The sequence below is a fragment of the Lissotriton vulgaris genome, chromosome 6, assembly GCF_964263255.1.
Source record: "Lissotriton vulgaris chromosome 6, aLisVul1.2, whole genome shotgun sequence".
Lineage (NCBI taxonomy): Eukaryota > Metazoa > Chordata > Amphibia > Caudata > Salamandridae > Lissotriton > Lissotriton vulgaris.
Genome location: NC_141694.1, coordinates 155,607,826 through 155,629,742, shown reverse-complemented (window position 1 = coordinate 155,629,742; position 21,917 = coordinate 155,607,826). Strand labels below are relative to the sequence as shown.

Below are 21,917 nucleotides of genomic sequence, written 5' to 3'. Positions count from 1 at the left end.
CAACTTTCACCTTGAAAAGAACAACGACCGCAACACCACCACCCTCTTGGACAACCTCGCCAACCTCGGACTTAAACAACTGGTCACTTCCCCCACCCACATCGCAGGTCACACACTCGACCCCATCTTCACCTCCAGCAATCATGTCTCCTTCAGCCACACTACGGATCTCCTCTGGACTGACCACAGCTGCGTTCACTTCACCTACAACAAGCCGAAACCCACCAACCACCTCCAACCAACTCTACAAAGAAACTGGAACAAAATCACCACGGACCAGATCTCCGCATCGCTCCTTCTAAACACCCCAGCCCACTCTTCTAACGCAAACGAAGCCGCCGCCAACCTCACCCTATGGTTATCCAACACCGCCGACACCTTAGCACCACTGAAAAAACGTCAAAGCAAACCTTGCAGCAAAAAGGCCTCATGGTTCAACGATGATCTTAAGAAGTCCAAGAAACTCTGCCGCTCCCTTGAAAAGGCCTGGAAAAAAGACCCAACCACTAGCACCAAGGACGCCTTCAAAAACGCCACCCGCACTCACCACCAACTAATCCGTAAGGCCAAGAAAACAGCATTCAAGGATCGACTTGACAACAACGCCCACAACAGCAAGGAACTTTTCAACATCGTCAAGGAATTTTCCAATCCCTCGGCCAACTCCAACGACATCACCCCCTCTCAAGCCCTCTGCGACTCCCTAGCCTCATTCTTCCACAACAAGATTGCAGACATCCACAACAGCTTCGACAACCAACCCGGAAACCAACCCACCCTACCATTTGCTGAACATTCTCCCCCCGTGAACACCCTTAACGACTGGAACCCAATCTCCATTGAGGACACAATCCGCCTGATGAATTCCATCCACTCAGGATCCCCCACTGACCCATGTCCTCACCACATCTTCAACAAAGCAGACTCCGTCATAGCACCGCACCTCCGAGACGTCATCAACTGCTCCTTCAACTCCGCCACCTTCCCCGAAGACTGGAAACACGCTGAACTCACCGCCCTTCTGAAAAAACCCACAGCGGACCCCACCGAACTCAAAAATTACCGCCCCATCTCGCTCCTCCCATTCCCGGCCAAAGTCATCGAGAAAGCTGTCAACAACCAGCTCGCCGCCTTCCTCGAAGCCAACAAATCCCTCGACTCCTCACAATCTGGCTTCCGAGCAAAACACAGCACTGAGACCGCCCTCATCGCAGCAACAGACGACATTCGAACTCTACTGGACAATGGAGACACAGTCGCCCTCATCCTCCTCGACCTCTCTGCAGCATTCGACACAGTCTGCCACAGCACCCTTTTACAACGCCTCAATAACGTCGGAATCCAAGGAAAAGCACTTGAATGGATCACCTCGTTCCTCGCCGGAAGAACCCAGAGAGTCCGCCTCCCACCATTCAAGTCCGAGGCCACTGAAGTCATCTGTGGCGTACCACAAGGATCCTCACTCAGCCCCACCCTCTTCAACGTATACATGAGCCCCCTCGCGGCCATCGCCCGCCAACACAACCTCAACATCATCTCTTACGCGGATGACACTCAACTAATCCTTTCTCTCACCAATGACCCCAGCACCACCAAGACTAACCTACACGAAGGAATGAAAGAAGTTGCCGAATGGATGAAACAAAGCCGTCTGAAACTGAACTCAGACAAAACAGAAGTCCTCATCTTAGGTACCTCCCCCTCTGCATGGGACGACTCCTGGTGGCCGGAAGCCCTCGGAAAAGCACCCATCCCGACAGACCACGCACGGAACCTAGGCATCATCCTGGATTCTTCACTCTCAATGAACAGACAAGTCAGCGCCGTATCCTCTTCCTGCTTCAACATTCTTCGCATGCTCAGAAAAACATTTCGCTGGATCCCCACCGAAACAAGGAAAACAGTCACCCATGCTCTGGTCACGAGCCGACTGGACTACGGAAACACCCTCTACGCAGGCACTACCGCCAAACTCCAGAAGAAACTCCAACGAATCCAAAACGCCTCAGCCAGGATCATATTAGACATCCCACGCAACGAACACATCTCTGGTCACCTTAAAGACCTCCACTGGCTACCCGTCAATAAGAGAATCACTTTCCGACTGCTAACCCACGCACACAAATCACTCTACGACATCGGACCAGAATGCCTCAACTCACGACTGTCCTTCTACACCCCCTCCCGCCAACTACGCTCTTCCAGCCAAGCCCTCGCCACTGTACCTCGCATCAACAAGACCACCATGGGAGGCAGATCCTTCTCATACCTGGCTGCTAAAACATGGAACTCACTCCCCGCTTACCTTCGCCTTACCCAGAACCACCTAGCATTCAGAAAGCAACTTAAAACGTGGATATTTGACAAGTAATCCTCCTCCCCTTTCTAAGCGCCTTGAGACCCTCTGGGTATGTAGTGCGCTATATAAATTCCCTGACTTGACTTGACTTGACTCTCAATCCTCTCTTTTTTTATTCTCCAATGGTAACTGAAAATCTGCGCTCAGACGAAAAATCAAAACAAACACGAGAAGAGCAAGAAGCAAATCCAGGAGATGTAATTTCATTACATAAGCATGCACTTTAAAGCCAAATCCAGCTGTGGTATGGGTCCATGAACCAAGCAGCACGTCAGTTAAAGGAAATATGTAACATCAATTTTTATAGAGAATAGCAACATAGAAATATCCTTGCCTTGCCAAATTGTGAACAGATATATTGATATCTGAAATATACATTGAGTATCCAAATTTCTCAGAAACTGTCGTTTTTAAAATGAGAAAGAAAATACTGTCATAGGAAATTTAGAGAAGGATGTGCATATTGAAAATGAAGTTAAGGCTCATTTAGAATGTGGTGGGCAGCCCGCCGTCTATCAGTATGGCAGAGGTAATTGACTGTACAACTCTGGCCAGACTATCGCCCACCAAATTTCGAAATCTCCACCAAACCCATGCCTGCAATTCCAGATTTATAAACATGTTCTTCTGACCATCTGCTCTACATAGAGCGGGTGAGTTGATGCACCTACAGGGAAAGTCCCAATAACTTTACAATAGGGTTTCCACCAGATAAGCCAGCAGTGGCACTGCTGTAGGAAATATGACTTCCCAAAGGACTACTTGCTGCAGAGACCCATGTGCTCAAAAGCTCTAAATAAATAATATTTGAAAGAACTCCCAAACTGGATTGTTTGTGCAAATATATAGCTGTAAGGTTGTAAAAAGATCAAGTATTGGCAATGCAAGTAGGCCTCTCCTTAATGTGTGGGAACTTGCCCCCTAGAAGTTTTAACGCTTACCCTGCACTCAGCTGGACAAAGACTTTTACCACTGGTGTACTCAAAATAGGAGCCAAAGTCAATGAGGAGAGGCCAAGAAAACTGAGGTTCAGGTCTATAGTTGATTCAGAAGAATCATTTTTTTCTGAATTGAACTTCAAAAGGATATTGGTCATCCAACTTGGGACTGAGGCATTATATTTCCTAGGTTTAAGGGGAAAGTAAGATTTGCTACCACTTTTCTGTACTACAAACTGAGCATCGGCCACAATAATAAATCAAACAAAAGGGGATTAAATGAACATGAAATCACAAAGGATATAAATATCAACTATGCATCACAAGTGTGTGAAGAGGTAAGCGAAGTTGCGAAAATGAGCGTTTCATTTCTTTTTTTTACTTCAAAACTTTGTGAACAGTACAAAGGTTTAACAAAAAAAAGCAGCAAAAAAGGGGCTGTGCAGAGCAATTGGTATATTCCCATTACCAAACTCGCCCATGATCCTGCTGCATCCAATGGGTTCTGATGAGCCACACACTTTGCCTACGTTGGAGCTGGAATTGCCTGGACTCAATTTTAAACAGCAGAAAAGTGGATAAGTTCTCCTTGTTCCAAGGCAACTATTGTACCCCTTGCTTTCATTCATGGTTGCTGGACCTGAGTGACAGAGAAAAAAACACAATTGCTTGCAGCCAGATGCCTAAATGGACAACAATGTAATGTAATATGTAATATGACCCGATAATATAAAACTGCACTGGCAAAGTTTATGATCTGCATGCTCTTAATCATATATTGTCAACATAGGGTTCTCCTGACATCACTTTCCATTTATTAAACATGATTGATCTTATTCCAACAAGTTAAAGCAAACATGAAAATGTATATGCAAGATAGAGTACTCTCTATAATATGTCACATTGTTATTCCAGTGACTGAGGAATTTCTTTAAACAGTCATTCAATTTCGAGGTATTCTCTTAATATATGACAGGCAGTATTTAATTCCTCACAATGCATGGTCACCCCTCAACTGTTCCACAAGCCGCTTAAATCGTTGGTGTCTGTATCTTTCATATAAAAGAGATACTATGTTTTCAGACATGAAGCATGAAAGCAAAATCTGCAATGTGAAATGAAAGATTCAGGATTGCAGTTAGTAATTTGTTACAAAGACACACTAGAATCAGTTTAAATTATGTCAGATTAGAGGATGCTGTTGCTCAGAATGTTTCGAATCATATAGCTTTTTTTCTTAATAGACCTATTTTGTCCAAAAATGTAACTGCAATCAATATCTCCTTCAAGCTTTTGGAGAAATGACCAAAAGAACGAAAAGCCAATTGTTGCTTTCTTTCTTTTAACTCCAACTGTAATAATGCTCCGTGACCTTCCTTTCACTTTGGCTTGTGACTCTGGCATCTGACATTATTATGTAGCTGTAATAATTTAATATGGCTGAGCAGCTTTGTAATTTTCTAATTACAGGGTGACTTGACACATCACAATTGGAAAGCAATATGAAAATTAGAGACAGGTTTTTATACAAGAATTGCAGACTTTCACTAATTATACTATAATTCCTGCAGATGGGGTAGGAAACCTTAGAACACAGCCACTCTGATCTCCCTCCCAGGGAAATCATGACAACAGAATTACCTTTTTGTTTTTACGTTAGACATGCCCAAAGGGTGACACTAGAAATATGTAAATTGGTATTTCAAACATTTACTGAAGCAATTGGATTGTTTGTGTAAACCCTAGGTGCTGCAATCATTAGTAGAATGAAACAAAGCAATGTTACCAGCATTCCAAGAATGGTGAAAAAGATGAATAATTCAAAGATTGTCATATTGCAGTGATTATATGCATATATGAATATATATCATAAGGAGAACCACTTGCCATTGGGTATAGGTCATATCTAAATGCAGACAAGTGATACAATTCAAATCTTTGCCTTTTATGATATTTCTTGAAGTCAGTGAAGGTATTTCTCTTCGATCTGTGTTACAGGCAGATGAAGTTCTTTCTTGGGGCCATGTACCGAACAGGTATGATTATTTGGCCCCAAGCCTGAAGAAAATGCTACGATTCTATAAGCAACCTTGGTTTCAAATGTGGGAGCTCTTCTTTACATTTATATTGCATAGTAGGGACATTTAGCATTAACATTAAAGGTGGCAATTCTCAAATGGTTATTCATAAGTATGTAGCTATACAATTAACTTTATCAGACTTCTGCCGCAAGCACAAAACTGCCCTTGTTTTTTCTATTTGTCCCCTCCTTTCCCCCAACTCAGCACCCACCCATCCCTCATGTACAGCAGCTCCAAGCTGGTTTCGAGACCTAGGGAGGCCTTGTACATTGACTACTCGCTCCTTCTTTGGGAATGTCTGTAGCAGCATTCCAAGAAGCAGCATAAAAGTTCCTCACCGACATCCCAATTTTACGATTAATGTCTACATCTGGATTACTTTATATGAAATCTTTATCAATGATTGTTTCTATTTTTTCTAGATTATAATAGAAATATTGTAAAAAATGTCTGGTTCGTGAAATATATGTGTTTATGTCTGCCAACTGGTTTGCAAACAAGTCAAGTCTAATATGGGTGCTGGAATATGAACTGTCTTTCATTTGAATTGACATTATCTAATTTCTCTCAATCACCTGGCCATACTACAGGAATATCCTGAGAATATGGATAAACAGTATCCAGCAGAAGACTAAATTCACCTTTTTTCACATGCTTTAAACAGAATGTTCTCCTTAGTGAGAAAGACTTGGAAAAACCGTGCCATTTATGGGTGGATTGCCAGATTTCAGGGTATTGTCCAGAATCCAACATGCTCTAGAAAGTGGGTAATCCCTAAGACAGTGGATGATCCACGTGATTAGCGATACCCCTTCTGTAGTATCTTTGAGGCCCTCAAGAATGATCACTATTAATCCGTCATGAAGTCTTTCCATTTCGTCACACATTTGAGGCTCTTTCTGTGCAGATGTTGCTGCATTTTGTCTTTCTGTAATTTAGACTCCAGCGTCACACTCCAATCGTCTGGGTGCATCCTCTTACCTATCATCCCAATGTTTTCAATTATTTCCTCTACCATATCATTTAATTGCCCATAATTGTCTTCATGTACTTTTTCTGTAGTTAAAATCTCAACACCCTATTTTAAAATGAGTTCAACAGAATCTTTGCATATGTTTTCCCCATGTTACCTTTTTCACATTCAACACCTAAGGTGTTTGGACACAAGGCAGGACTTGGACAAAGAGAGCTGGGGCATGGACTCCTTCTGGCCCGATTCTGCCAACACCACTGCCCGTGAAGCAATAACACTGTGTGTAGGTTCTGTCTAGAGTTTATGACTTATTAGTGCAGAAGCACTCACTCTTAATCCTCTCTTTTTTTATTCTCTAATGGCAACTATCATTTGTGCTTCAGATGACAAATCGAAACCAACACGAGATGAGCAAGAGCGAGAAGCAAATCCAGGTGATGTGATTTCATTATGTAAGCATACACTTTAAACCAAAATCCCGCTGTTGTATGGGTCTAGGAAACAAGCTGTGTGCCAATTAAATGAAATATGTAACATCAATTTATATGGAGAATAGCAAAATAGAAATGTCCTTGCCTTGCCAAATTGTGAACAGATATATGGATATCTGAAATATACATTGGGTATCTAAATTTCTCAGAAACCGTAGTTTTTATAATGAGAAAGAAAATACTGTGATACGAAATTAAGAGAAGGGAGTGCATATTGAAAATGAACTTAAGGCTCATTTAGAATGTGGTGGGCAGCCCACCGTCTATCAGTATGGCAGAGGTAATTGACTCTACCACTCTGGCCAGACTATCGCCCACCATATTTAGAAATCTCTGACAACATATGCCTCATAGAAGTCACCTTCGATTCCAGATTTATAAGCATGTTCTTTGGACCATCTGCTCTACATAGAGCGGGTGTTTTGATGCACCTACAGGGAATGTCCCGACACCTTTACTATAGGTTTTCCACCAGATAAGCCACAAGTGGCACTTCCGTACGAAATTTGACTTCCTAACTGACAACTTGTGGCAGATAACTATAATCTCCAAGCTCTAAATAATTATTTTTTGAAAGAACTCCAAAACTGTATTGTTTGTGCAAATATGTAGCTGTAAGAGTGTTAAAATATCAAGTATTGGCAATGCTTATAGGCCTCTCTTTAATGTGTGGGAACTTGCCCTCTAGTAGGTTTATCGCTTACCCTGCACTCAGCTGGACCTAGATTTGTACCACTGGTGTACTCAAAATAGGAGTGAAAGCCAATGAGGAGAGGCCAACAAAACTGAGGTTCAGGTCTAAAGTTGATCAGTAGAATCTTTTTATCTGCATTGAACTTCATAGGGATATTGGTCATCAAACATGGGACTGAGGCCTTATATTCCCGAGGTGTAAGTGGAAAGTCAGAATTGATACCACTTTTCTGTACTACAAACTGAGCATCAGCCACAATAATAAATCAAATGAAAGGGGTTAAATAAACAGGAAATCACAATGGATACACATATCAACTATGCATCACGAGTGTGTGAAGAGGTATTTAAAGTTGCGAAAATTAGCGTTTCATACATATTTAATTAAACTTCAAAACTTTGTGAACAGTACAAATGTTTAACAAAAAAAAAGTTGCAAAAAAGGGGCTGTGCAAAGCAATTGGTATATTCCCATTACCAAACTTGCCTACGATTCTGCTGCATCCTATGGGTTCTCATGAGCCACAAGTCAAGTCAAGTCAAGTCAGAGAATTTATATAGCGCACTACATACCCAGAGGGTCTCAGGGCGCTTAGAAAGGGGGGAGGATTACTTGTCAAATATCCACGTTTTAAGTTGCTTTCTGAATGCTAGGTGGTTCTGGGTAAGGCGAAGGTAAGCCTACCTTGGTGCTGGAATTGCCTGGACTGAATTCTTGACAGCAGAGAAGTGGATACGTTCTCCTTGTCTCAAGGCAACTATTGTATCCCTTGCTTTCATTCATTGTTGCTGGACCTGTGTAACAGAGATGAAAACACAAATGCTTGCAGCCAGATGCCTAAATGGACAACAAACTAAATGGACAACAAACTAAAGGTAATATGACCGGATAATATAAAACCACACTGGCACAGTTTATGATCTGCATGCTCTTAATCATATATGTCCACATAGGGTTCTCCTGACATCACTTTCCATTTATTAAACATGTTTGATCTTATTCCAACAAGTTAAAGCAAACATGAAAGTGTATATGCAAGATAGAGTACTCTCTATTATATGTCACAAGGCTACTTCCAGTCTCTGAGAAATTTATTTAAACAGTCATACAAGTCTGAGGTATTCTCTTAATGTATGACAGACAGTATTTAATTCCTTACAATGGATGGTCATCCATCAACCATTCCACGAGCCGCTTAAATCGTTGATGTCTGTATCTTTCACATAGAAGAGATACTATGTTTGCAGACGTGAAGCCTGAAAGCGAAGTCTGAACTGTGAAAAAAAAGTTGCAGGAATGCAGCTAATAATTTGTTACAAAAAGACACTGGAAACAGTTTAAATTAGGACAGATTAAGAGATGCTGGTGCTCAGAATGTGCCAAATCATTTGGAGTTTTTTCTCAATAGACCTATTTTGTACAAAAATCTAACTGCAATCAATATTGCCTTCAAGCTTTAGGAGAAATGACCAAAATAACGAAAAGCCATATATGGATTTCTTTCTTTAAACTGCAACTGTAATAATGCTCTGTGGCCTGCTTTTCACCTTGGCTGGTGACTCTCTCATCTGACATTATGATGTCACTATTCAGCTGCAATAATTTATTATGCTGAGCAGCTAGGACATTTTCTGATTACAGCCCCAATTGGAAAGTAATATGAAAATTAGAGACAGGTTTTTATACAAGAATTGCAGACTTTCCTGTATTATAATATCATTTCTACAAAATATAGTTGTTGAAACCACTGCAACAAGGACCTTATTAATATCCAAAACCTAATTCATACTTATTTTTCATTAATGGACAGCCGTATTATCATACCACCCCTGGATTCAAAGCTTATGCATTTTAGACATGCCCTGCAGTCAAAATGTTTGTATCTGTCCCAATCACTAGGCATTCCTTTGCCTAGCAAGCACTAGACCCAGACTGTGGATGACTTGTGCCCATGCGCTGAGCCCAGGGCCCTTCTTTCGGCCACCACTAAATACAGTTTACAGCTGTGCCGAGTGGACACTCGGGTTGTGGAAAGGTCTTCATCCATGCTCTCTGTGCAATACCCCAGCTTACATTACACAATGGCAACCTATGCTATTCATTAGGCCCAGCATTAGCAAATAAGTGTAACTTTCCCTTTTTATACATGTTAAAATTGTCATTATATAACTGCAGGTCTCCGAAACCTTGCGCTAAATGTCCCCATTCCCAAATACATCGTTCTAAATCACCCATTCTACTTAACATCCCTCCGAAACCCACAATTATGCTGATGGGCCTTGTATGAAGACCTTTGTCTTTCACCATCTTGCGTAAATGTGTTTCTATCTTTAACCTCTGCAAGGATTTAGTTGTTGGACATTCCATGAATGGCCAAAAGAAGTGCAGCCTGATTTGTTTCCTTGTTCCTCGTGCTTTGATTAGAGGAAACAAAGAACATCCTTCCATTGATGCGCATAGGCTCGCCCTCAGGGGTACGAAGCGTTTTATCAATGAATTCCTGTGCCATATGGTTCCTACTAATCAAGTAGGACTGTGTGGTTGGACAACATGTGTGTCAAAATATGGGTACTTAGGGGCATATTTACAAGGGCATTATCGCTGCTTTAGCGGCACATTTTGCCGCTAAAGCGGCAATAATTTCATTGCCCTATAAAAGAGGCACCGCTAACATGCATTAGCGCATATTAGCTGCCGTTTTTGTAACGCCAAGCATCTTAGCGATATACATTGCTAATGAGATGCAAAGTAGGCGTACCTTTATGTAACAAAAGGTCGCAAACAGGACATTGAGTTACTTACAACGCGGCTCCGGAACCACGAAGCGATGATGAAAGCAGCAGTCACTGCGGTTTTCGCAGGATCCTTAACGCCTGATCAAAACTTGACTTAGGCATGTTTTGAATGTGAGGTGGATTGTTTGGTTACGTCCACTCCCCCCTATTATCAAGCTTTTCATTAGCTTGTCAAATCATCACTTGATTTTACACGCTAATGAAGAATATCGCCGTCTATCGCAGGTTTGTACATTGCCTTTGAGCAAGGCGTTGTAAATACGCCGCTAACATGGCGATGTAAACCAGCGATAACCAGCGATATTCAAAATGGCGATAAGCATGATTTACGATGTTTAGCGTGAAGCATTGGTGATATCACCCTGGGTCCACTCATTTCATCAGAATCAATTGGCCCACAACCTGCAGCTAGCTCACAGTGTTCCATGTGGACCTCTAAATCTCACTGAGTACCAGATGGGGTCCGAAACCTTAGAACACGGCCACTCTGTTCTCCCTCCCAGGGAAATCATGAAAACAGATCTGCCTTTTTGTTTTTACCTTAGACATGCCCAAAGGGAGACACTAGAAATATGTAAATTGGTTTTTCAAACATTTATTGAAGCACTTGGATTCTTGTGTAAATAACAGGTGCTGCAATTATTAGTCAAAGGAAACAAAGCAATGTTACCAGCATTCCAAGAATGATGAAAAAAGATGAATAATTCATTGATTGTCATGTTGCAGTGAATATATGTATATATGAATATATATCTTAAGTAGAAGCACTTGCCATTGGGTATAGGTCATATCTAAATGCAGACAATGGATACAATTAAAATCTTTGCCTTTTATGATATTTCTTGAAGTAATTGAAGGCATTTCTCTTGGATCTGAGTTAAAGGCAGAGGAAGTTCTTTATTGGGGCCATGTACTGAACAGCTATTAAACTCCAGTGTAGCAATTTGTACCCCAATAATGACCTAATGGACATTGCTTTTTATACAAACTAATACAGACAACTTTGAAATAGGGATCAAAAAACTATTTTGCTTTCCTTCTCCAAGGCCTTTTGAAAGTAGCATATTATGATTTGGCCCCAAGCCTGAAGAACATGCTACAATTTTATTGGCAACCTTGGTTTTAAATGTAGGAGCTCTTCTTTACATTTATATCGCATAGTAGGGACATTTAGCTCTTTGACCTTAAAGGTAGCAATTCTCAAATGGTTATTTATAAGTATGTAGCTATAGAATTACTTTATCAGATTTCTGCCTCAAGAACAAAACTGCCATTGTTTTTTCTATTTGTCCCCTCCTTTACCCCAACTCAACACCCACTGATCCCTCATGTACAGCAGGACCAAGCGGGTTTCAAAACCTAGGGAGGCGTTGTACATTGACTAGTCGCTCCTTCTTTGGAAATGTCTGTAGCAGCATACCAAGAAGCAGCTTACAGGTTCCTCACCACCATCCCAATTTTATGATTAATGTTTACATCTGGCTTACTTTAGATGAGATCTCAGTCAATGATTGTTTCCATTTTTTCCAGATTAGAATAGGAATATTGCCAAATTTTTCTGGTTCATGAAGTACATGTGTTTATGTCTGCCAACTGGTTTTCAAACGAGTCAAGTCTAATATGGGAGCTGGAATAACAATGGTCTTTAATTTGCATTGGCATTGTCTCATTTGTTTTATTCACATTGCCTTACTACAGGAATATCCTGGAAATATGGATAAACAGTATCCAGCAGAAGACTAAATTCACTTTTTTTCACATGCTTTAGACAGAATGTTCTACTTAATGAGAAAGACTTGGAAAAACCCTTCCAGTTATGGGTGGAGTGCCAGATTTGAGGGTATTGTCCGGAATCCAATATGATCTAGAAAGTAGGTAATCCATAAGAAAGTGGATGATCCACTTGATTAGGGATACCCCTTCTGTAGAATCTTTGAGACCCTCAGGAATGCTCACAATTCTCATATTATTCCGTCATGAAATTGTTTCCATTTCCTCACACATTTGAGGCTCTTTCTGTGCAGATGTTGCTGCATTTTGTCTTTCTGTAATTTAGACTCCAGCTTTACACCCTAATCGTCTGGATGTATCCTCTTAGCTATCATCCCAATTTTTTCAATTATTTCCTCTACCAAATCATTTAAGTGCTCATGATTTATTTCCTGTTCTTTTTTCTGTGGATTAAATCTCAACACCCTATTTTAAAATGAGTTTAACAGAATCTTTGCATATGTTGTCCCCATGTTACCTCTTTGATATTCAACACCTAATGTGTTTAGACACAAAGTAGGACTTGGAGAAAGAGAGCTGGGACATGGACTCCTTCTGGCCCCTCTCTGCCAACACCACTGCCCATGATCCAAGACACTCTGTGTAGGTTCTGTCTAGAGTTTATGACTGATTTGTGCAGAAGCACTCACTTTTAATCCTCTCTTTTTTCATTCTCTAATGGCAACTATCATCTGTGCTTCAGACAAAAAAAAGAAGCCAACACGAGAAGAGCAAGAGCGAGAAGCAAATTCAGGAGAGGAGATTTCATTACGTAAGCATACTCTTTAAACAAAAATCCAGCTGTTTTATGGGTCTAGGAACCAACCAGCGCACCAGTTAAAGGAAATATGTAACATCAATTTCTTTGGATAATAGCAACATAGAAATGTTCTTGCCCTGCCAAATTGTGAACAGATATATTGATATCAGAAATATACATTGGGTATCCAAATTTCTCAGAAACTGTAGTTTTTATAATATGAAAGAAAATACTGTGATAAGAAATTAAGAGAAGAATGTGGATATGAAAATGAAGTTAAGGCTCCTTTAGAATGTGGTGGGCAGCCCGCTATCTATCAGTATAGCAGAGGTAATTGACTCTACCACTCTGGCCAGACTATCACCCACCACATTTAGAAATCTCTGCCGAGCCATGCCTCATAGAAGTCACCTGCAATTCCAGATTTATAAACATGTTCTTCGGACCATCTGCTCGACATAGAGCGGGTGTTTTGAATCACCTACAGGGAATGTCCCAACACCTTTACTATAGGGTTTCTACCAGATAAGCCACTAGTGGCACTTCCGCAGGAAATTTTACTTCCCAACTGACAACTTGTGGCAGATAACTAAAATCTCCAAGCTTTAAATAATTATTTTTGAAAGAACTCCGAAAATTGATTGTTTGTGCAAATATTTAGCTGTAAGATTGTTAAAATATCAAGTATTGGCAATGCTAATATGCCTCTCTTTAATGTGTGGGAACTTGCCCTCTAGAGGGTTTATAGATTACCCTGCACTCAGCTGGACCCAGATTTTTACCACTGGTGTACTCAAAATAGGAGTGAAAGCCAATGAGGAGAGGCCAACAAAACTGAGGTTCAGGTCTGAAGTTGATTTAGTAGAATCTTTTCATCTGTATTGAACTTTAAAAGAATATATTGGTCATCCAACATGGGACTGAGCCTTATATTCCGGAGGTGTAAGTGGAAAGTCAGAATTGATACCACTTTTCTGTACTACAAACTGAGCATCAGCCACAATAATATATCAAATGAAACGGGTTAAATAAACATGAAATCACAATGGATATACATATCAACTATGCATCACGAGTGTATGAAGAGGAAATTAAAGTTGCGAAAATTAGTGTTTCACCTATATTTATTTAAACTTCAAAACTTTGTGAACAGTACAAAGGTTTAACAAAAAAAGTAGCAAAAAAGGGACTGTGCACAGCAATTGGTATATTCCCATTACCAAACTTGCCAACAATTCTGCTGCATCCTATGGGTTCTGATGAGCCACACACTTTGCCTACGTTGGTGCTGGAATTGCCTGGACTGAATTTTAAACAGCAGAAAAGTGGATAAGTTCTCCTTGTTCCTTAGGCAACTGTTGTATCACTTGCTTTCATATATGGTTGCTGGACCTGAGTGACAGAGAAAAAAACGCAATTGCGTGCAGCCAGATGCCTAAATGGACAACAATGTAATGTAATATGTAATATGACCGGATAATATAAAACTACACTGGCAAAGTTTATGATCTGCATGCTCTTAATCATATATTGTCAACATAGGGTTCTCCTGACATCACTTTCCCTTTATTAAACATGATTGATCCTATTCCAACAAGTTAAAGCAAACATGAAAATGTATATGCAAGATAGAGTACTCTCTATCATATGTCACATTGGTTATTCCAGTGACTGAGGAATTTCTTTAAACAGTCATTCAATTTCGGGGTATTCTCTTAATATATGACAGGCAGTATTTAATTCCTCACAAAGCATGGTCACCTCTCAACTGTTCCACAAGCCTCTTAAATCGTTGGTGTCTGTATCTTTCATATAAAAGAGATACTATGTTTTCAGACATGAAGCATGAAAGCAAAATCTGCATTGTGAAATGAAAGATTCAGGAATGCAGTTAGTAATTTGTTAGAAAGAGACACTAGAATCAGTTTAAATTATGTCAGATTAGAGAATGCTGTTGCTCAGAATGTTTCGAATCATATAGCGTTTTTTCTTAATAGACCTATTTTGTCCAAAAATTTAACTGCAATCAATATCTCCTTCAAGCTTTTGGAGAAATGACCAAAAGAATGAAAAGCCAATTGTTGCTTTCTTTCTTTTAACTCCAACTGTAATAATGCTCCGTGACCTTCCTTTCACTTTGGCTTGTGACTCTGGCATCTGACATTATTATGTAGCTGTAATAATTTATTATGGCTGAGCAGCTTTGTCATTTTCTAATTACAGGGTGACTTGACACATCACAATTGGAAAGCAATATGAAAATTAGAGACAGGTTTTTATACAAGAATTGCAGACTTTCACTAATTATACTATAATTCCTGCAGATGGGGTCGGAAACCTTAGAACACAGCCACTCTGATCTCCCTCCCAGGGAAATCATGAAAACAGAATTACCTTTTTGTTTTTACGTTAGACATGTCCAAAGGGTGACACTAGAAATATGTAAATTGGTATTTCAAACATTTACTGAAGCAATTGGATTTTTTGTGTAAACCCTAGGTGCTGCAATCATTAGTAGAATGAAACAAAGCAATGTTACCAGCATTCCAAGAATGGTGAAAAAGATGAATAATTCAAAGATTGTCATATTGCAGTGATTATATGCATATATGAATATATATCATAAGGAGAACCACTTGCCATTGGGTATAGGTCATATCTAAATGCAGACAAGTGATACAATTCAAATCTTTGCCTTTTATGATATTTCTTGAAGTCATTGAAGGTATTTCTCTTCGATCTGTGTTACAGGCAGATGAAGTTCTTTCTTGGGGCCATGTACTGAACAGGTATGATTATCTGGCCCCAAGCCTGAAGAACATGCTACGATTCTATAAGCAACCTTGGTTTCAAATGTGGGAGCTCTTCTTTACATTTATATTGCATAGTAGGGACATTTAGCTCTTTAACATTAAAGGTAGCAATTCTCAAATGGTTATTCATAAATATGTAGCTATACAATTAACTTTATCAGACTTCTGCCGTAAGCACAAAACTGCCCTTGTTTTTTCTATTTGTCCCCTCCTTTCCCCCAACTCAGCACCCACCCATCCCTCATGTACAGCAGCTCCAAGCTGGTTTCGAGACCTAGGGAGGCCTTGTACATTGACTACTCGCTCCTTCTTTGGGAATGTCTGTAGCAGCATTCCAAGAAGCAGCATAAAAGTTCCTCACCGACATCCCAATTTTACTATTAATGTCTACATCTGGATTACTTTATATGAAATCTTTGTCAATGATTGTTTCTATTTTTTCCAGATTATAATAGGAATATTGTAAAAAATGTCTGGTTCATGAAATATATGTGTTTATGTCTGCCAACTGGTTTGCAAACAAGTCAAGTCTAATATGGGTGCTGGAATATCAACTGTCTTTCATTTGAATTCACATTATCTAATTTCTCTCAATCACCTGGCCATACTACAGGAATATCCTGAGAATATGGATAAACAGTATCCAGCAGAAGACTAAATTCACCTTTTTTCACATGCTTAAAACAGAATGTTCTCCTTAGTGAGAAAGACTTGGAAAACCTGTGCCATATATGGGTGGATTGACAGATTTCAGGGTATTGTCCAGAATCCAACATGCTCTAGAAAGTAGATAATCCCTAAAACAGTGGATGATCCACTTGATTAGCGATACCCCTTCTGTAGCATCTTTGAGGCCCTCAAGAATGCTCACTATTAATCCGTCATTAAGGCTTTCCATTTCATCACACATTTGAGGCTCTTTCTGTGCAGATGTTGCTGCATTTTGTCTTTCTGTAATTTAGACTCCAGCGTCACACTCCAATCGTCTGGGTGCATCCTCTTACCTATCATCCCAATTTTTTCCATTATTTCCTCTACCATATCATTTAATTGCCCACAATTGTCTTCATGTACTTTTTCTGTAGTTTAAATCTCAACACCCTATTTTAAAATGAGTTCAACAGAATCTTCGCATATGTTTTCCCCATGTTACCTCTTTCACATTCAACACCTAAGGTGTTTGGACACAAGGCAGGACTTGGACAAAGAGAGCTGGGGCATGGACTCCTTCTGGCCCGATTCTGCCAACACCACTGCCCGTGAAGCAATAACACTGTGTGTAGGTTCTGTCTAGAGCTTATGACTTATTATTGCAGAAGCACTCACTCTTAATCCTCTCTTTTTTTATTCTCTAATGGCAACTATCATTTGTGCTTCAGATGAAAAATCGAAACCAACACGAGAAGAGCAAGAGCGAGAAGCAAATCCAGGTGATGTGATTTCATTACGTAAGCGTACACTTTAAACCAAAATCCCGCTGTTGTATGGGTCTAGGAAACAAGCTGTGTGCCAATTAAATAAAATATGTAACATCAATTTATATGGAGAATAGCAACATAGAAATGTCCTTGCCTTGCCAAATTGTGAACAGATATATTGATATCTGAAATATACATTGGGTATCTAAATTTCTCAGAAACCGTAGTTTTTATAATGAGAAAGAAAATACTGTGATAGGAAATTAAGAGAAGGAAGTGCATATTGAAAATGAACTTAAGGCTCATTTAGAATGTGGTGGGTAGCCCACCGCCTATCAGTATGGCAGAGGTAATTGACTCTACCACTCTGGCCAGACTATCGCCCACCAAATTTAGAAATGTCTGACAACACATGCCTCATAGAAGTCACCTAAGATTCCAGATTTATAAACATGTTTTTTGGACCATATGCTCAACATAGAGCGGGTGTTTTGATGCACCTACAGGGAATGTCCCGACACCTTTACTATAGGGTTTCCACCAGATAAGCCACCAGTGGCACTTCGTACGAAATTTGACTTCCCAACTGACAACTTGTGGCAGATAACTATAATCTCCAAGCTCTAAATAATTATTTTTTGAAAGAACTCCAAAACTGGATTGTTTGTGCAAATATGTAGCTGTCAGAGAGTTAAAATATCAAGTATTGGCAATGCTAATAGGCCTCTCTTTAATGTGTGGGAACTTGCCCTCTAGAAGGTTTATCGCTTACCCTGCACTCAGCAGGACCAAGATTTGTACCACTGGTGTACTCAAAATAGGAGTGAAAGCCAATGAGGAGAGGCCAACAAAACTGAGGTTCAGGTCTAAAGTTGATTCAGTAGAATCTTTTTATCTGCATTGAACTTCATAGGGATATTGGTCATCAAACATGGGACTGAGGCCTTATATTCCTGAGGTTTAAGTGGAAAGTCAGAATTGCAACCACTTTTCTGTACTTCAAACTGAGCATCAGCCACAATAATAAATCAAATGAAAGGGGTTAAATAAACAGGAAATCACAATGGATACACATATCAACTATGCATCACGAGTGTATGAAGAGGTAATTAAAGTTGCGAAAATTTGCGTTTCGTACATATTTATTTAAACTTAAAAACTTTGTGAACAGTACAAATGTTTAAAAAAAAAAAGTTGCAAAAAAGGGGCTGTGCACAGCAATTGGTATATTCCCATTACCAAACTTGCCCACGATTCTGCTGCATCCTATGGGTTCTCATGAGCCACACACTTTGCCTTCCTTGGTGCTGGAATTGCCTGGACTGAATTCTTGACAGCAGAGAAGTGGATACATTCTCCTTGTCTCAAGGCAACTATTGTATCCCTTGCTTTCATTCATGGTTGCTGGACCTGTGTAACAGAGATGAAAACACAAATGCTTGCAGCCAGATGCCTAAATGGACAACAAACTAAAGGTAATATGACCGGATAATATAAAACCACACTGGCACAGTTTATGATCTGCATGCTCTTAATCATATATGTCCAGATAGGGTTCTCTTGACATCACTTTCCATTTATTAAACATGTTTGATCTTATTCCAACAAGTTAAAGCAAACATGAAAGTGTATATGCAAGATAGAGTACTCTCTATTATATGTCACAAGGCTACTTCCAGTCTCTGAGAAATTTATTTAAACAGTCATACAAGTCTGAGGTATTCTCCTAATGTATGACAGACAGTATTTAATTCCTTACAATGGATGGTCATCCATCATCCATTCCACGAGCCGCTTAAATCGTTGATGTCTGTATCTTTCACATAGAAGAGATACTATGTTTGCAGACGTGAAGCCTGAAAGCAAAGTCTGAACTGTGAAAAAAAAGTTGCAGGAATGCAGCTAATAATTTGTTACAAAAAGACACTGGAAACAGTTTAAATTAGGACAGATTAAGAGATGCTGGTGCTCAGAATGTGCCCAATCATTTGGAGTTTTTTCTCAATAGACCTATTTTGTACAAAAATCTAACTGCAATCAATATCGCCTTCAAGCTTTAGGAGAAATGACCAAAATAACGAAAAGCCATATATGGATTTCTTTCTTTAAACTGCAACTGTAATAATGCTCTGTGGCCTGCTTTTCACCTTGGCTGGTGACTCTCTCATCTGACATTATGATGTCACTATTCAGCTGCAATAATTTATTATGCTGAGCAGCTAGGGCATTTTCTGATTACAGCCCCAATTGGAAAGTAATATGAAAATTAGAGACAGGTTTTTATACAAGAATTGCAGACTTTCATGTATTATAATATAATTTCTACAAAATATAGTTGTTGAAACCACTGCAACAAGGACCTTATTAATATCCAAAACCTAATTGATACTTATTTTTCGTTAATGGTCAGCCGTATTATCATACCACCCCTGGATTCAAAGCTTATGCATTTCAGACATGCCCTGCAGTCAAAATGTTTGTATCTGTCCCAATCACTAGGCATTCCTTTGCCTAGCAAGCACTAGACACAAACTGTGGATGACTTGTGCCCATGTGCTGAGCCCAGGGCCATTCTCTCGGCCTCCACTGAATACAGTTTACAGCTGTGCCGAGTGGACACTCGGGTTGTGGAAAGGTCTTCATCCATGCTCTCTGTGCAATACCCCAGCTTACATTACACAATGGCAACCTATGCTATTCATTAGGCCCAGCATTAGCAAATAAGTGTAACTTTCCCTTTGTATACATGTTAAAATTGTCATTATATAACTGCAGGTCTCCGAAACCTTGCGCTAAATGTCCCCATTCCCAAATACATCGTTCTAAATCACCCATTCTACTTAACATCCCTCCGAAACCCACAATTATGCTGATGGGCCTTGTATGAAGACCTTTGTCTTTCACCATCTTGTGTAAATGTGTTTCTATCTTTAACCTCTGCAAGGATTTAGTTGTTGGACGTTCCATGAATGGCCAAAAGAAGTGCAGCCTGATTTGTTTCCTTGATCCTCGTGCTTTGATTAGAGGAAACAAAGAACATCCTTCCATTGATGCGCATAGGCTCGCCCTCAGGGGTACGAAGCGTTCTATCAATGAATTCCTGTGCCATATGGTTCCTACTAATCAAGTAGGACTGTGTGGTTGGACAACATATGTGTCAAAATATGGGTACTTAGGGCCATATTTACAAGGGCATTATCGCTGCTTTAGCGGCACTTTTTGCATCTAAAGCGGCAATAATTTCATTGCCCTATAAACAAGGCGGCGCTAACATGCATTAGCGCATATTAGCTGCCGTTTTTGTACGCCAAGCATCTTAGCGATATACATCGCTAATGAGATGCAAAGTAGGCGTACCTTGATGCAACAAAAGGTCGCAAACAGGACATTGAGTTACTTACAACGCGGCTCCGGAACCACAAAGCGATGATGAAAGCAGCAGTCACTGCGGTTTTCGCAGGATCCTTAACGCCTGATCAAAACTTGACATAGGCATGTTTTGAATGTGAGGTGGATTGTTTGGTTACGTCCACTCTCCCCTATTATCAAGCTTTTCATTAGCTTGTCAAATCATCACTTGAATTTTACACGCTAATGAAGAATATCGCCGTCTATCGCAGGTTTGTACATTGCCTTTGAGCAAGGCGTTGTAAATACGCCGCCAACACGGCGATGTAAACCAGCGATAGCCAGCGATATTCAAAATGGCGCTAAGCATGATTTACGATGTTTAACGTGAAGCATTAGTGATATCTCCCTGGGTCCACTCATTTCATCAGAATCAATTGGCCCACAACCTGCAGCTAGCTCACAGTGTTCCATGTGGACCTCTAAATCTCACTGAGTACCAGATGGGGTCCGAAACCTTAGAACACGGCCACTCTGTTCTCCCTCCCAGGGAAATCATGAAAACAGATCTGCCTTTTTGTTTTTACCTTAGACATGCCCAAAGGGAGACACTAGAAATATGTAAATTGGTATTTCAAACATTTATTGAAGCACTTGGATTCTTGTGTAAATAACAGGTGCTGCAATTATTAGTCAAAGGAAACAAAGCAATGTTACCAGCATTCCAAAAATGATGAAAAAGATGAATAATTCAATGATTGTCATGTTGCACTGATTATATGTATATATGAATATATATCTTAAGTAGAAGCACTTGCCATTGGGTATAGGTCATATCTAAATGCAGACAATGGATACAATTAAAATCTTTGCCTTTCATGATATTTCTTGAAGTAATTGAAGGCATTTCTCTTGGATCTGAGTTAAAGGCAGAGGAAGTTCTTTATTGGGGCCATGTACTGAACAGCTATTAAAATCCAGTGTAGCAATCTGTACCCCAATAATGACCTAATGGACAAACTAATACAGACAACTTTGAAAGAGGGATCAAAAAACTATTTTGCTTTCCTTCTCCAAGGCCTTTTGAAAGTAGCATATTATGATTTGGCCCCAAGCCTGAAGAACATGCTACAATTTTATTGGCAACCTTGGTTTCAAATGTAGGAGCTCTTCTTTACATTTATATTGCATAGTAGGGACATTTAGCTCTTTGACCTTAAAGGTAGCAATTCACAAATGGTTATTTATAAGTATGTAGCAATAGAATTAACTTTATCAGATTTCTGCCTCAAGAACAAAACTGCCATTGTTTTTTTCTATTTGTCCCCTCCTTTACCCCAACTCAACATTCACTGATCCCTCATGTACAGCAGGACCAAGCGGGTTTCAAAACCTAGGGAGGCGTTGTACATTGACTAGTCGCTCCTTCTTTGGAAATGTCTGTAGCAGCATACCAAGAAGCAGCTTACAGGTTTCT

The 21,917-nt window shown here is 40.0% G+C and overlaps 1 protein-coding gene across 1 annotated transcript in view; it reads left to right on the top strand.

Annotated features, from left to right (window-relative positions):
• LOC147706943 (uncharacterized) overlaps positions 1–21,917 on the top strand; it is a 355,595-nt gene that overhangs the window by 315,597 nt on the left and 18,081 nt on the right. Inside the window, exons 10-13 of the mRNA XM_086925597.1 lie at positions 2,507–2,572; positions 6,738–6,803; positions 12,805–12,873; positions 17,054–17,122. Of these exons, the coding sequence (XP_086781723.1) occupies positions 2,507–2,572; positions 6,738–6,803; positions 12,805–12,873; positions 17,054–17,122 (270 nt within the window). The remainder of the gene's footprint in view (positions 1–2,506; positions 2,573–6,737; positions 6,804–12,804; positions 12,874–17,053; positions 17,123–21,917) is intronic.